This window comes from Thunnus albacares, chromosome 10 (assembly GCF_914725855.1).
Source record: "Thunnus albacares chromosome 10, fThuAlb1.1, whole genome shotgun sequence".
Lineage (NCBI taxonomy): Eukaryota > Metazoa > Chordata > Actinopteri > Scombriformes > Scombridae > Thunnus > Thunnus albacares.
This window is the reverse complement of record NC_058115.1, coordinates 19,286,062-19,302,148: the sequence shown is the minus strand read 5'-3', so window position 1 is coordinate 19,302,148 and position 16,087 is coordinate 19,286,062. Positions and strand designations below refer to the sequence as shown.

General features: G+C 40.2%; 2 protein-coding genes across 6 annotated transcripts; one reads left to right on the top strand and one right to left on the bottom strand.

Moving 5' to 3' along the window:
- Nucleotides 1–672: 672 nt before the first annotated feature.
- Nucleotides 673–9,581, bottom strand: LOC122989981 (phospholipase A and acyltransferase 3-like). Of its 5 annotated transcripts, none has more exons than XM_044363042.1 (5): nt 9,516–9,581; nt 5,136–5,202; nt 4,759–4,867; nt 4,222–4,490; nt 673–1,097 (listed from the first exon to the last, which is right to left on the bottom strand). In XM_044363042.1, the coding sequence occupies exons 2-5, from the start codon at nt 5,148–5,150 to the stop codon at nt 975–977; spliced, it is 516 nt and encodes a 171-aa protein (XP_044218977.1). In that variant the 5' UTR covers nt 5,151–5,202; nt 9,516–9,581; the 3' UTR covers nt 673–974. The 5 variants fall into 5 exon arrangements, with proteins under 5 accessions (XP_044218977.1, XP_044218980.1, XP_044218978.1 ...); XM_044363045.1 differs by having other exon boundaries at nt 5,136–5,199; nt 9,516–9,548; XM_044363043.1 differs by having other exon boundaries at nt 5,136–5,199; nt 9,500–9,520.
- A 1,073-nt stretch (nt 9,582–10,654) lies between these two features.
- On the top strand, nt 10,655–16,087 carry ints5 (integrator complex subunit 5). The gene is made up of 4 exons (XM_044364214.1): nt 10,655–10,924; nt 12,131–12,383; nt 12,706–14,682; nt 14,922–16,087. The coding sequence occupies exons 1-4, from the start codon at nt 10,830–10,832 to the stop codon at nt 15,639–15,641; spliced, it is 3,045 nt and encodes a 1,014-aa protein (XP_044220149.1). The 5' UTR covers nt 10,655–10,829; the 3' UTR covers nt 15,642–16,087.

Sequence of the window (16,087 nt, the reverse complement as noted above, 5' to 3'; positions counted from 1 at the left end):
AGAAATTCATAGAAACAACCAAAGGAAAAGATAAACAGCTAAAACCAAGACTAAAACCAGATGGAGAACTACGACAGAACTACGACACCACGCTGCTCCTGAAAGAACGACTATCATTAAGATTTCAAGAAATTATCCTTTATTCAAAACGATTACAAACAATTAAAGGTCAGAGGAAGACAGAGTGTTAAAAAATCCACTAAAATGACTCGTTAGAGATGATGTTTCATTAAAAAAAACCTGTTTCCGCTCGGCCCTCAGTTCATCGAGGTATTCTTACAATGAAGAGTACTGTACGTCTTTTTTTGCAGGATGTAACAAAACTTTCATCATAGTTATTTATTTTTAGTGTCATCAATATTCTTGTTGTATAGCTTATTAGGTATTGGCTAATCACAATGCCCATTTAGAGTTCGGTAGATTTAATTCAAGCAACTATCAGTATCCATTTATTTTTTATCCTATCAAGCTTTTACAAACAAATCAAAATAATGAACCTCATATTCCTTCACAATCCAAAAAATATCTACAGTCATGAGAAAGATATGACTGTAAAGAGTAATATATATATATATTATATATATATATATATATATATATATATATATATATATATATATATATATATATATATATATATATAAATTTATTTATTTATTCCAAAACTTCATATTAAAACATTCAAACATATTTTATTTTGGCACCTTCATTAGTGGACATATTGTTGGTAGTGCTTACATGTGCTATCTGTAGAAATTTTAAAAAGTCTGAAAAACATTGGGCCTTGATCCCAAACCAACCAGTATTGCATTGTCATTCAAACTAAAGACGGCATGAGGGATAAAGTTGTCTAGACATAGTAAAAATGAACCACATCACTCATAAATCACAGATGATTATGATTAGTACTGTATTAGTTAGGCTTTGCTGGTGATCAGTTAATCAAGCTTCTGAACAGGTGACCCGGATGTCGATCACTGTGTGTCCTCTTTTTCTTTTTTGCTGCTTCCAAACAGAGTGCCTGCTAGAGCCACAATGCCAATACCCACCATTGCAGCCAAACCTGCGGCCATGACCGTTTCTCCTGCCTTACGCACCTGCAGAGGGAGATCACAGTTAGAAAAAACAATTATAAAACAGGGAGTGTCATGAGTCTTCTTCACATTCAAAACCCCCTTAAAATCATCCTCATCTCTGGCAAATATGACACTAACTTCATAAAACATTTTGAGCTTATTTTTAGAAATTTGTACCATTCAGTTTTTTTCTTTTTCTTATAACAGGCAGACAGCAGAAATGTGAATTATATTGCAGGAGTGATTTGATAGGTTTTTATATTCTTTTTATAACTTCCCCAGCATGAAAACAAGTCACTATTATAATCAGTTTTAAGTGACATTTAACTTAAAGGGGACAAATTATACTTTTAGCGGTTTCCTGTGATTTATATACTGTTATGATGTCGGATATCTACGTTAAACATGGTCACAGCTCCTAAACTTGACGTTAAAATATGTGGAGGTCAAAGCCAGGGCTTCAACCTGCTCTGAACGCTTCGTTTATGACTATTTTTTTCTACCATGTGGTGACGTCGACTTGTCATGCATGCCCATAAACGTCCATATAGCCTTTGTTGCCGAGGTTGTTGCTAAGGTTTTTCCATGTGTTGTTTGCGTTGTCTGCTCTTATATTTCGAATCGGATTCCGCTCAAACATGTTCAATGTATTTGAGAAGTTTATATTTCGAGTCAAGAACGAGAAAAGGTAGTGAACTCTCACTACTTTAGTTTGTTTCATGGTTTGTTTATGTGGCCCCCTGAGCTGGCCAATCAGAACAGAGTGGGCTTAAAGACACAGGAGCTAAAACGGCCTGTTTCAGACAGAGGCTGAACTGAGGAGCTGCGTAAAGGGTCAGTATAAGATAAATAAGGAGTTGTGACGGTTCTAACCTACCGAATGTGTATTGATACTGGTGTGGTAATGATTTATTGTTATATTCTTGTGTCTATAAAGGTATCTGGGAGAATGTGGGTGTGGAGCACCTGAGCCTAATGCCGCCATAGCATGAAAGGCCAACTCCCAGCATTGTTTGAGCTCTCTCTCTCACCTTGACTCATCCCAACCAGCAGCCACAGGCTTTTGTTTTTCATTTGATTCTAGTTTTGTTTTTACTCCACAACACCTTACACTTCATTGTTCACACATTCACACCTACATAACTGATGTTACTGACTGACACACTCCATATTTGCAATTATTTCTTCAGTCGTTTGCTTTATTATAATAAATATCTTTAATTTACTGCCATCCGTTGTGTCCATTCCCACATTTGTCATGGCCTTAGAGCTGAGTTATGACAGAGTTTTAACTGTAAATCATGCAAAGATATTCCAGTAGAGCCCCAGATTAAAAAAAAAAAAACCTGGAGAATACGTCCCCTTTAATAGTTTTGTCGTAGCTCTGTCAAAGATGAAAACAGCCACCTTGCAAACATATAGACAGTTAGTGTTTTATACTCAAAAGACAGATTCTGCTTTTGATGGTCTGGTCCCTCATAAACTTCCTGTCCCCTCTTTTATTGTCCCAAGTTGCTACATTTCTATTTGGGAATTATTCTCCTTCATATTGTTTCTGTTAATGCTGTGATGACATTGTGACATTCGTTTAGCAGCTTTTGTTTTAAACAGAGAGAGCTGGAGATCCATAATCAGTAACTTGAGGGATCCATGTTTTTTTTTTTTCTCATGGTGGCCCCTTTGCTGTAAATCTTTACATCTCCTCACAAACTCATTAAATTAAATTCTGCTGGTTACACTGAGTCTGCCATATATGCCTTTTCTGTTTTTCAATTCTTTCCAGTAAAAAATCTTTTTGAATGCTGTTTTACCCACCTGACTTGCATTAATGTGTATAATGTGTATTACAGCATATTAATATCGACGAACAGTGTATATTCAACCACTAGCATATTCTAGTTATGGTTATATCTTTTATCTCTATCCTATTTTTATTTATTCAATTATTTTTATATTTGAGTTAATTTAATGTGTATTGTATATGTAATTTAAGTGGCTGCTGTAACACTGTAATTTCCCTTTGGGATCAATAAAGTACTCTGTCTACACTCACACAGCACTTTATTAGGAACACTTGTGCAATCTAATGCGATCCAATACAACAGCTCTGCCATAAATTCTACTTTTATGAAGCTTATAAATTTTCAGTTTTTGTTGACGTTGTCAGAAAGGTGATAATTCTGCTTTGTGTTTATTATTGAGGTTGTAGTGTGTGCAGGTGTACTGGAGTGTATTATATTGAAAAGCGTTCCTAATATTTAGCCCCCCTCATGTATATCAATGGGTTGGACAAAATATTACGAACACTTTTATATAAGCTTCATAAAAGTAGAATTTATGGCAGAGCTGTTGTGTTGGATTGCATTAAACCCCTTTCACACATGCAGTATATCCCTGAAATGTTCAGGAACATTTCCTGCATGGGGTCATGTGTGAATGGGAGCAGAGATGGATATTCAGGGAAATCTGTAGCGCCAGTTTCCCACCTCAAGACCAAGTAACATTTCAGGGAAAATGTTGGTACGTCTGTGTTGCAAATGAAAGCAGTAACATTGCAGGGACAAGCAGGTAAATAGTTACGTCCATCTGACAAAAGACGCTGTCATGTGAAGCGAGCGAACTAATCACAAGACTTGACATGTGGGTGACGTACTGTGAGTCCCGCGGTGCTTAGTTTTGGCTTGTTTGTTTCCAACATGGCTGCTACATCACAAACTTTCTCATATTACGGCTAAACAGTACACAAAAATATGTTTCTGAAAACATTAGAGGTGAGAAACAGGCATTGCAGTAACATAATTTTGATTCATATTTGATCAGAACTGCCAACTTTGAAAGTTTGATCTGAGTTATGTGGTTTTCGCTCTTTTCTTCTGTTGAGTTTTATGACGGTTGGCATCCATAAGTGTTGCATTACAGCCATCTTCTGGACTGTCCCTTGCCAATCTATTCCATCATTGCAATGGCATGTGTGAAAAGGCGCAAGACGGAAATGTTCCTGAATGTAGCTGCATGTGTGAATAGTGAAAATCATAGCGGCGCCTGAAAGATTATCCCAGTAATTTCACAGGAACTATGTGTGAAAGAGGCTTTAGACTACACAGGTGTTCCTAATAAAGTTCTTTGTTAATCCGTGTCTACCTACCTGCCGGGACTCGGCCTTGCCGTAGCGCAGCTCGTTGACAAAGTGCTCACAGTTTCCTCTGATGACGCAGTACGACAGCTCACGGCCCACCAGCATACGAGCGTCCCTCACAATGATGTGAACTTCGCGGGGCTGGTATTTCTTGTCCAGACTGTTGTTGACTTCCCACTTGTCGGTTCCCACCACGTCCCACAGCCCCTCTTTCTTCACCACGGCCTTCTCAGTTAGGACAGACATCATACTGTTGGCGCCTGCATTCGGGACCTCAGCTAAGGACAAATGTGTGATGAAAGAGAGAGAAACAGACATAATTTGTACAGGACTTATGCACCAGATATTGTTTTTTTTATTAACGGTTTATGAGTCATGGATCAGTTTAACCAAACACATCATCTAAGTTGGTATTCTGGATGGAAAAACTGCCCATCACACTGAATGTGTGCTAGCAGATAAGGGTGCTTTGTGCTCCAGACTGGGGCTGGTCAGTATTTGGGTGCAGCAGTTCAGACAGCTGTGTGTCGGGGGGGGAGGACTCACAGGGTGGTGCCAAGTGAACAACGAAGCCATCTCCAATGTACAGAGCCCAGTGTTGATAGGTACCACGGAACACTTCAATCAAGTCCCCAGGCTCCGGCTTCACATCATACTTGGATCAGAAGACACAGAAAAAAAAATGCTTCACTTTGCAACAGACAGTGTTTGGCAACAACTTGACCTGACTTTGACCTGACTGAACTCTCTGACACAATCTGGGTTAAAAAAAAGAAAGATTTAACTATTTAATGACATAGTTCGTTGGTCTCATGCTATTAAAATGAATGACTCATAAGGGCTATAATAGAACACCATATCAGCACAAGAAAAACCAGAACCACGTGTTATCATATACTCTGATCTAGAGATAATTTTATTACCAGCGTTGGGGCCATGTCAGCGTTTCTTTCGTCTGTAAACTCGTACTTGTTTCACTTTCAGCACCTGCTGGAACAAATCATTTTATAGACTTAATGCTGACACAAAACATGTGACACATTTCAAACAGGCTTATTTCTAAATATAAATAACCCTTGCTTTGGAGGTTGTTTATCTCTATGTTCATCTCTCCATTGTTTTTTGTTTGCTATCAACTTGCCAGGGACTGCAAATGCAAATGTTTTCTGTCGCCTAAATCTGGCACATTTACATGTTTGACTCAGTGTTCATGTTAATTAATTTGCATTGTCCCTTCTTAAATAAAAATAAAAATAGAAATAAACGTGACTGGCCGACAGAAAATTATTTTCACTTTTCTTCTTCTTTAAAAAAGGTATCAATGTGTTTGTCATTTATTTATAAGCTCAAAACCATTTAAAAAGGCACAGAAAGAATATACTTTTCTTATGCATGCGTTAATGCCGTACTTCAAATGTAACTAATTACCCTTCATCTCGAAACAATGGAAGGATGTGCGTGTACGTGCCTCGGCGTCAGCTAACGATAACAAACAATTTCACATAATTTAATATTTTAGACATGGTGGGACATAATATTCCTCCAAAATGAAGGTGAACATTTGGTTCACTACGAGATAAATCCCCAATGTTAGAGTTTTAGCGAAAATCAGCCACTACAAGCAAAAAAAAAAAAAAAACCCATTAGGGTAGCCGAAGCAGGCTACTTATTAGCTTCAACTGCTCCGTGTTTACATCATGTAAATGCCGCAAATGCCTTCAGTATAGCCGACGTTACATCAGCTTAAAAAACAACAACACTGTAGCATCACGAAAACATCTCAGCTGACATGACAGTTAGTGTCTGTAAATAGTTCAATGGTTCTTCTTCTTACCTTGGCTTTCACTCTCACGTCTACAATTCGTTTAAATACTAAAGACGCCGAAAAGACCAAAGCTCAGCCGTCAGCTACCGGCTGATTGTTGGTTGTCTAGATGGTAACCCTAGATTAGTGTAACTCTCGCGAGATTCTTACGCCTTGTTCTCTTATTGTTTGTTATTGTACAGACAAAATAATTATGCTTTATGGGGTGACGACAACGCGGTGGTTAAGGTTTGGTTAGGTTTAAGCACAAAAACCCGCTTGGTAAGGGGTTAGGGAAAGATAATGGTTGGGGTTTAATTGATCACTCTCGCGAGATCTTTCTAGGGTTACCAAGTAAGGATGCCGACAGCAAATCTCAGCTGCCAACTACCAGCTCAGCACGAGACCTTCAGAATAAAAGCAATTCATTTTCTTTCCTCTGAGTAAAGTTTTTATAGTTGACTAAAATTCAACTAAAACAGGTGAGGAAAAACATTTTAGTTAACTGGATTAAAATTAAAAACTAGTCTTTTAGTTCTTTTAAATTAAGGTTGAAGACTTTTCTGTTCACCTTTGATTAAATCAGATTTTAGGCTTTTGATTAATATCTTACAGTGCACTGTAACTTTTACTCTCGTGTTTTATCTGTCTTATTATATTTTAGCTTATTTTTATTTTCTATTTAACTCTTTTTGATTGTATTATTCTATTATTCTATTATTATATATATATCTCCTTTTATATTGTTTCGTGTTGTTTTTACACTCTGTCTTGATGTCTTTTATGTTTTATGTAATGCAATTTGAATTCCCTTGTTGTTGAAATGTGCTGTACAAATAAGTATAGTCACTTGTCTTAAGTCCAAGGATGTGAGAAAAAGAAGGATTTTAAAACAAAAATGAGTTTAAAATGTTGTCAGTCTCATTTTGATAGAAGGTTTTAAAGGAGGATAAGCTCTCCAGTTTGAACATTTACTACTCAATAATCCACAGCAATGTTGGAGAGATATGAATAAACTGGGGCCACAAAAGAGGAAGTTGATTCCAATGGAGATTTTAATGGAAAATGGCAAATCTCCTTTCGAGACCAGAAACTGAAGAAATGGGAAACAGATTATAGTCATTTTTATGCATGTAATAGTTCCTCATTATTTAATGGTCAATTTTGTCAAGTAAAATGTGACTTTGAAAACAGGATGAGTAATACAGCCCTTTGCCAAAATCATATGCTGAATAATGAGATAGAGGATGTGCAGAATATGGTAGATAAAGCTAAAGCAAATAAAGCTGTAGGTGTAGAGGAACTCCCGAACGAGGTCCTTAAAACTCCAGATTTGGTGAATAGTTTACATTGTCCGGTCAGGTATCCTCAATAATAGATTTCATAAATACTTAGAGACACATGGAGTTTTGGTGGATGAGCAGAATGGCTTTAAGAGAAGCAGATTGATCATATTTATGTTATGTTATCTGTGGTGAGACTGAAGGTTACAACAAAAATATGTTTGCTTGTTTTGTTGATTTCAAGAGAGCCTTTTAAATATTCTGAGTTTATGGTGTAGTAAATGGATAAATGGATACTGACTATTAATTGGTTAATTAATATTAACCAATGTGAACATTAGAGCAGCCATATATTTAAGTTTGGATTAAAGCCTCTAAAGTACACTAGTTCTTATTCATGTCTTGGTTTGGTTTTTAATGAAAATATGTGCTTCACAGAGGGAAAGTACTGGCAGAATCAGCAGGAAGAGCGCTGACTGAGTCTGTAATCAATAAAATTAAATTGTGTCCTGACTTAGTTTTTCAGCCTTCATTAAACCTTATGATTCAATGGTGGGCTCAGTTTCACTTTATGCTGCAGTAGTTTGGGGGTTTAAGGATGCTTCTGACAGTAAAACCATCCAGAATCGAGCCATGAGGTGTTTTTTTGCGGTGCATAAATTTACTTCTTAGCGAGCTGTTGAAGGAAACATTAGATGGGAGTCATGTCTTGTAAAGCAGAGAACTGAAATGCTTTATGAGGTTGTTGGGATCAACCACACAGTTATGCTTGGTTGAGAGAGGTCGCTGCAATATTTTCTCCTTCTGATTTGAATTTTATTTTCAGGAATAATTTGCAGTGTAATATAAACACAGTCAAACAAAACTATTAAAGATCTATAAGGAGCAATGGAAGGAGGACATTTGCAAGAAGTCAAAGCTTAGAAATTACATTCATGATTACTGCACAGAACCATATATAAAATTAAATTTACTGAGAAGGCAAAGGTCCCCGTGTGCATCAGAACTGGTACTTTACTGCAGGCAGATATAAGGGGGTTCTGAAGAGTGACATTTATGTATTTTTGTGATCTTGGTGTTGTCGAGGATGAATTTAATTTTGTATTTCATTGCACTTTGTACAGTACCTTGAGGAATTATTTGTTTGAAATAATCCAACTGAAAAATCCTGATTTGTTTTGGTTGTTTGAAGCTGATATGTTGAGTTTGGCTTTTAAATACAAAGATTTTTGTTTTGGCGAGATTTATAGGAGATGAACTGAGAACACTGTATCTATCATCACAGGACATTTCTGCCATCTAAACTGAATGCTGAAATTGAAATGATGATGAAATTTTCTCTTTTTGAATTTCTTGAACTGTACATCATGATTCATCATGTGGTTTAGTGTCTTGTAAGCCCACATGGACTGGGCACCAGAAAGGTGCAGGACACTTTAATAAACAATCAATCAAATCCATCAAAATATCAAAATTTACATTTCTATATCTAACACAGTCTAAAAAAATAATTTAAACATATAGCATATTATTATCAATGGTACTATTATGTTAAAAACTACAAGCAATTCAGCCATTAGTGTGACATTTCTGGAAAGTTTGATTGTTAATTTGCAGGATGGGAATTGTAATATTAATCTAATCAATTCTGTTTCTCCTTACTTATATTTAGATATACAGTGTATTTATTTTGCTGTTTGTTTTTGCAAATAGATTATTATGTTAAAAAAAAAAAACAGCATCAGATTGTATCATTGACTCGAGATTTGTTGTAATTTCAAATCAACCTCCCAGTTTTAGATGTTTTCTGTCGTGTAATCCTAAAATATTACACAGGTGTTGCAGACCAGCAGCACAAAACAAAACACAGCACACTTTTTGATTTTAATGTCTTTCAAGGAAGATGACTTTGTTTATGTATTGTATTATACTGTAGCTTCACCATCCTCACTGTTCTGGGAACTTGATTTTAAGAGTGTAACCAATAATAACCTGCTGACTCTGTTTTTTAGTCTTATTAAACAAGGACGATACACAAAAAAACAATAATCTCAATTATGCTATTAGCTCATTTCCATCTGTGGTCCCTGGGCTGGTACACACAGAACAAACACCAGATGACACTAAAAACATTTACATGCAACAACATTACATGGTTTCTATCACACTAATAATTATACAGACAAATCTAAAAACACACATCAGTGTATAAATACCAGCACGTTGATCTAGTACAGCTTCAAATGTGGTCACAAGGCTTATGTAGAGCAGTGGAGCCATAGAGAGAGCCGGGGGAAAATGATCAAAACAGGAAACACACTGTGTCTCATAGGTCATATTTTTATCATGTAGGGCAGCTAGTAGATAGTCAGCTGTACTGGGATGTATGTGTGTGTGTGATAAAATGTTTAAGGGGCCTGGTCTCATGTGACTCTGCTCTGTGTGCGTTGGACAGCATTTAATGTTTGAATGACACACGTTTAGATTAAAGAGATGATGAAAAGAATACTGAAAATGTTAGAGCAGGAAACACATGAATTGTGAGATGGAATACTGAAGGCAGACATGTGAGTAAATGATCACAATAACAAAAAGTATAATTGTATTTTGCTGTTCCATTTAAAAATATTTAATTCAATATTAAGACAGAATAAGGAAACACAATTATTTATTGTAAATGATCTGTTTTATCATTTTAAAAACAAATTTATATACTCAGTTCATGACCAACTTTTAAAGATGAATAAAGTCTTATTATATATTATCTTATTGTCACTTATTAATTAGGATAATTATAATCGAGCACTGTAAAGGTGTATAAAATATAAATACATTTATTTTTAAAAAGTTGGACAATTCTCTTACCAGATTTTTTTGTTTTTGTTCATACTGAAAAAAATCCATAAAAATATACATCATGAATACAATACTATAAACATTTATAATCATAACTGAAGAAAAAGAACATTAACACCAACTGCTGTTTAGGTAAATGAGACTAAATCTTACAATAATAGCTAGATTAGATTAACTAACAAACAAACAAACAAATCCTGTAATCCTGTATCCAAACTGTAAACCTTTAATTTTTTTCTAGGACGGCGACGTCATGACCCGCCCCATTCTGCCTATGATTGGTTAGTACTCGTTGCCTTCGTTGGCTTGGTTGGTTAGGTTTAGGTATGAGGAGTGTAATTGGTTAGAGTAAGGGTAAGAATATCAGGATCAGCCAATCAGAGGCAGAGTAGGGCGGGTTTTGACTTCGCCGTCCTAGGGAAAAAAATCTCAAACAATAAGTACCCCTCACAGACTGTATGTAACGATGACACCACTAGATGTCGCCACTGACGTCAACTGTCTGAGTCAATTTCCCTTTTTTCGTAACGACGAAGAAGACCAAACTTCCGGCTTCGGGGCGCCCTTTCGCTGTATTTTGTCCTGAAATTTAACATAGAATAATAACATAAAGCTGTTATAAAGCTCACGTCGAAGATCCCAAAACCGAGAGGAGGATTTGATGTGACGCTTAAATGTTAAAGGACCAAGCGATGTCTGTGGTGTTTGACGGGAGTCCGCTGAAAGCGATGCAGAGCTCACACACTCACACACCGCAGACTGCCCTGAGGTGAGAGCAGAGAGACGGAACAAGTACATTTAGACTATAGAGTCAGTCTAGCATATGTCTTACAATTTGTATTTTAGTGAACTGTACACAGCAGAATATGTCTTAATCACATATAGACGTTTATATGTTACTTTACTGCTCAACACAGCCAGATACTGTTGAAACTTATTGTTTTAACAATAGACGTCAGGGCTTTACTGAGCACTTTTTCAGTTAATCGACTATTCATGTAATCTGGAAAGAGTTAAATATCAAAATGTTGTTTTACAGTATTTATTTACTCTGACTAACACCCAAAGTAGCTGCAAGTAATTCAGTATTTTTTACCCAACAACTGTTTGGTGTTGTTTTTTATTAGTGCTGATATAAGTAGGTGATTAATCAATTTATAGCTGACACCATTAAACAATCAATTGATTCGTCGGTGGACAGAAAGTCAGTTATTTTGATAATTGATTCATTTGAGATAATTTTTCAAGCCCAAAATATCAAATATACTTTGATTTCAGCTTTCCAATTGTGAGTATTTTGTGCATTTCTTTTCCCTATGTGGTAGTAAATTGGCTTAGGGCTGCAACTTTTCATTATTGATTGATCTCCTAATTATTTTCTCAATCAATAGGTCAATGGATTGGGGCTACAGAATGTCAGAAAATACTGAAAAGTCACAATTTTTCACAATTTCCTAAACCCCATGTGGGTATTTTTGCTTTAAAAATGACAAACAACTATTCAGTTATTTAAATAGTTGCTGATTAATCATCTGTCAGTCTAATCAATTGATCAACTAATTGTTTAAGCTGCAACAGAAATTGGTTAATGTGACGTAGAGCTAAAACATTTAGGTTATTTATCGATTAGTCTTTCAACACAGCATGAATCTGCAACTATTTTGATAATCAAAAAGTTGCAAAGAAACTTTTCAAGCACAAATGCCAACCTTTCTCTGGTTCTATCTTTTTATATTTACTGTGTTTCTTTGTCTTATATGATAGTAAACTGAATATCTTTGGTTTTTGACTGTTGGATGAACCAAACAAGCAACTTGAAGACATGGATAAGATATTGGAAAATAGCGGAAATCATTTTAGCCTCATAAATGATGTAAACAATTAATTGATTATCAGAGTTGTTGAGGAATAATTTCCTGTCAATTGACTAATTTTCTATTTTCCCAAACCTTTCCTCCTGTCCACCCTCCTCCAGTGGCCAGGAGCTGTCTCAGGAGATCAAGTCCTTCATCAGTGGAGTCGACACCGTTCAGGGCCGGAAGCTCAGCGTGCGGGAACACGCTCGCTGTGCTGTGCGTCTGCTGCGCTCGGTCCCAGCCTGTAGGGGAGCAGTACTGGAGCATCTGAGGGGCGTCTATGATGAGCACGTATCTGCCTTCCTGCACAACCTGGAGACGGAGGGCGATGCCAACTCTGGGGTCAGCTCCAACCTGGAGGATATCATACAGGTGAGTTGACACAAGGCCACACAAATAACTTATTATTGCATGACCAATATCTTGAATATCATGAAGTGATAAAAATATTGCTGGGTTAATGAAGATCAGAACATTACAGGTTGTTTTCTTAAATCTTCATTGATTAGTATTTTGCGGCTTTAACTCAAAACTTTCAGTTTCCATTTGAGTTTCTTTTCTAAACCAGTTTACAGGCCCACAACAGAAACAGATCCTGATCCAGCCCAATTCAAATGTATCATTGCATTCATAAAAATCTGGTGGTCAGGAAACTCCCCTGAAAATCATCTTAATTATTTCTGTTTGTCTTTAGGAGGTTCATGGTGTGCTGTCAGAGTTCATCCGCCTCAACCCGCGGGCCTGGGCCCCCCTGGTGTCTGCCTGGGCTGTGGACTTACTGGGCCAGCTGAGCAGCAAGCATGCGGGCCGCAGGGTGGCCCCCCACTCCTCCAGCCTCAACGAGCTGCTCCAGCTCTGGATGTCCTGCACTGCCACCCGCTCCCTCATGGAGGCCTACTCTCAGTGTTTGGCTGCCATGCTGGCCTGGTGCCCTGATGCCTGTGTGGACGCGCTGTTAGATACCTCAGTTCAGCATTCCCCGCATTTTGACTGGGTGGTGGCTCACATTGGCTCCGCCTTCCCAGGGACTATCATCAGCCGAGTCCTGGCCTGTGGACTCAAGGACTTCTGCTCCCACGGTGCCAAGGACCAAGGAATAGTGGTGATGGGAGTTGAAAAAGGCAGCAGAGTACCAAAGATCGGCTCAGTGGTGGGAATCCTTGGACACCTTGCAGCACACCACTCTGACAGCATCCGGAAGGAGCTGCTCAGGATGTTCCAGGAGAGCCTGAGCCCCTCCAGCCCTCTATCTCCCACTTCATCCTCAACCTCCTGGGAGAGTTCCCCTCAACTCCGTCGAGCTGCTGTACCGTTTCTGCTCCAGCTGGCTGCAATGTCCCCCAACCTCTTTGGTGCTGTTTCTGCAGAGCTGGTAGAGCTGCTGCGCCCCCCTGTCCTGCTCCAGCTGCAGGCTTTGCTGCAGGGACTTCCCAGAGAAGAACTTGATAACATGCTGGGACTGGCAGTCCACCTTATTAGCCAGAACCCATCGGGAGGGGCCCGGGTTCTCCGCTTTCTGGCAGACACGGCTACCCCAGCCTCAGTCATCATCTCCGGCCCTACACCCTCCCCTCATGAAGGTGTCAGAGAGGGTTGCGACCGCCTCCTTCAGATGCTGCTTCTCCATCTTCATAAACTGGTTTACAACCGCTCTGATGGAGTAGAAGGTAGTCCCCATCACTCTGCTTCCTCTCAGCCCCAGACAGTCATCCCCTTCCTGGAGGAGCTGCAGACACATGTAGGTGAGCTGTGTGCCGAGACACTGAGGCTGGAGAGAAAGCGTCACCTCTGGCTGCATCAGTTGCTCTGCCTGCTGTCGGTGTATGGGGGCCCCAGTGTGGCGACCGAGGCCCTCTGTCAGCTACTCACCCAGGCACGCAACCCAGAGGAGTTGGCTCTGGCCTGGCAGCTCCACACCACGCTCTCCTCCTGCATGGCGGGACTTATTCCTGCCGCTGTAGCCCGCTGTGTGGCGCAGATCCATACGCACACGCTGGGACCCCGGCAGCTGAGGCAGCTGCTGCTCAACCTGGCTGCAGCCATCCAGAGTCAGGATGAGGAGAGAAGAGGAGCACCGGGCGCTCAGTCCACCATGGCTGTTCAGGTGGGCTCAGCAGTCTCAGGACACCTCCATGATTTTGGCCCACTCCTTCTCCACGGTGACCCGGCTGTATCTCATGCAGCAGTGCGGCTCTTGTCAGTCAGCCCACTCCCTCGCACCTCCTCCTCGGCACACCTGCTCCTGCTCTCCCGTGCTGCTGTCACTCATTTCTTTCTGGCCCTGCGGAGGAGAGGAGAAGGGGGGAAGGTGGGGAGAGATGGAGGACAGGCAGCTGAAGCAGTGAACTGTTCGGTCCTGCTCCTCTCCCGATTTGCTGCATACTCTCCTCTCACTCTCAAGGCGGTGCTTCAGCAGCTGGTTGAGGGATCGCTGCATAAAGGCAACGCTGACCTGTTTGGAGGGCAGACCGCAGACATGTCTGGTGCTCCCGTGGCCGCTCCATCTGTGTCCCCTGACCTCGGAGCCTCCCTGCTGGATATCAACTGTCGGTTTGGTACAACCGTTAACTTTTCTGGCAGCGTGTGGTCAGTGTTTCATGCCGGGGTGATTGGCAAGGGGCTGAAGATCCGGACTGACACACCTCTACCTGACCCATCTGGGGTCATCCAAGTGAGTTGGAGAATTTTAGATTTGTAATTCAAAACAGTTTCAGGCAGCATGTCTATCAGATTAAATAACAGCACTGTAGTTGAAGCTGCAGTTTCCAATATATACTATAGGTCATGAAATGTCAACTGTCTTTTCAATGAATTTGTGCTTAATTTTTTACCATTTTAGCTATTTACCTATGAACTAGCCAAAATGTCTGCTATTGCTCATGTTGCTGCACCATTTTCTTCTCTCTGTAGAATACCCAGACTCTGCTGGCTGTCATAGTCCAGTGTTGCAGCTCCTCTGGTCTCAATGGCTCCATCAACGGCTCACGACCACCATCGGACCCTGATGAGCCGCCGCCCATCAACGCCGAGGCAGCCAAAGTCATTGCAGTCACACTGGTGGAAAATGTGTGTCCAGACGTGGCTAACGGGGAGCTGTCCTGGCCCCCGGAAGAACATGCCCGCACCACCGTGGAGCGAGACATCCACATTCGGCGGAGCTTTGAGGCCCACCCGGTGCTCTTCGCTCTGCTTCAGGTGGTGGCAGCTGGACGCCCGGCTCTCTGCTACTGCTCAGCTGTGCTCAGAGGCCTCCTGGCCACTCTGCTGGCCCACTGGGAGGCGTCCCGTGAGGCTTTGTCCACAGACTCCCCGTGGCACCTTCAGGCCTCCTGCCTCCTGGTGTCCTGCATGGGAGAGGGCCAGCTCCTGCCTCCTGTGCTGGCCAATGTCCACGAAGCCTTCCCCCTCCTCGCACCCTTCGAGGTGAGGCTGCTGCTCCTGGCTGTGTGGGAGTACGTGAGGGGCAACGGGCCCATGCCCCAGAAGTTTGTCTTCAGCTCAGAGAAGGGCTTTTTCTGCAGGGATTTCTCTCGGGACGGTGACGTGGCAAGATACGTGGCGCCGATTCACAGTGTTCTGCATAAAAACATTGACAGACTGGGACACCTCTGCTGGCGGTTCCAGCTCTGAAATGTAGAGGGAAGCGAACTGTGAAGAGCAGGTGACAAGAATAGAGAAAGTAAAATAGGTGGAATACTGTGTTACATGGCTCTTAAGAGTGGACTGCAAAGTTGCTATCACTGTACTTCAGTTTCATACAGCTGTGTGTGTGTGTGTGTGTATAACTTTTGTACCATATTTTTAGACTTCATACTTTTCTAACTAGTTGCTTCTGTGAGAAAGACCAATGGACTAAAGAATGACACACATGTACAGAACAAAATACAGCCTTAATATCTCATTCTGATTAGTAAACACAACTCTGTCATTTATAGATTATTAGTATAATTTTCCAGATTGTTCTTATATAGTTCATGTTCTGAAATTGTGGCTACAAACATGCCTTGCATCTCTTGTTATATGCACAAACTGTTGTTTCAACCACTTTACAAAATAAATCTTCATTTGGTCCTAGA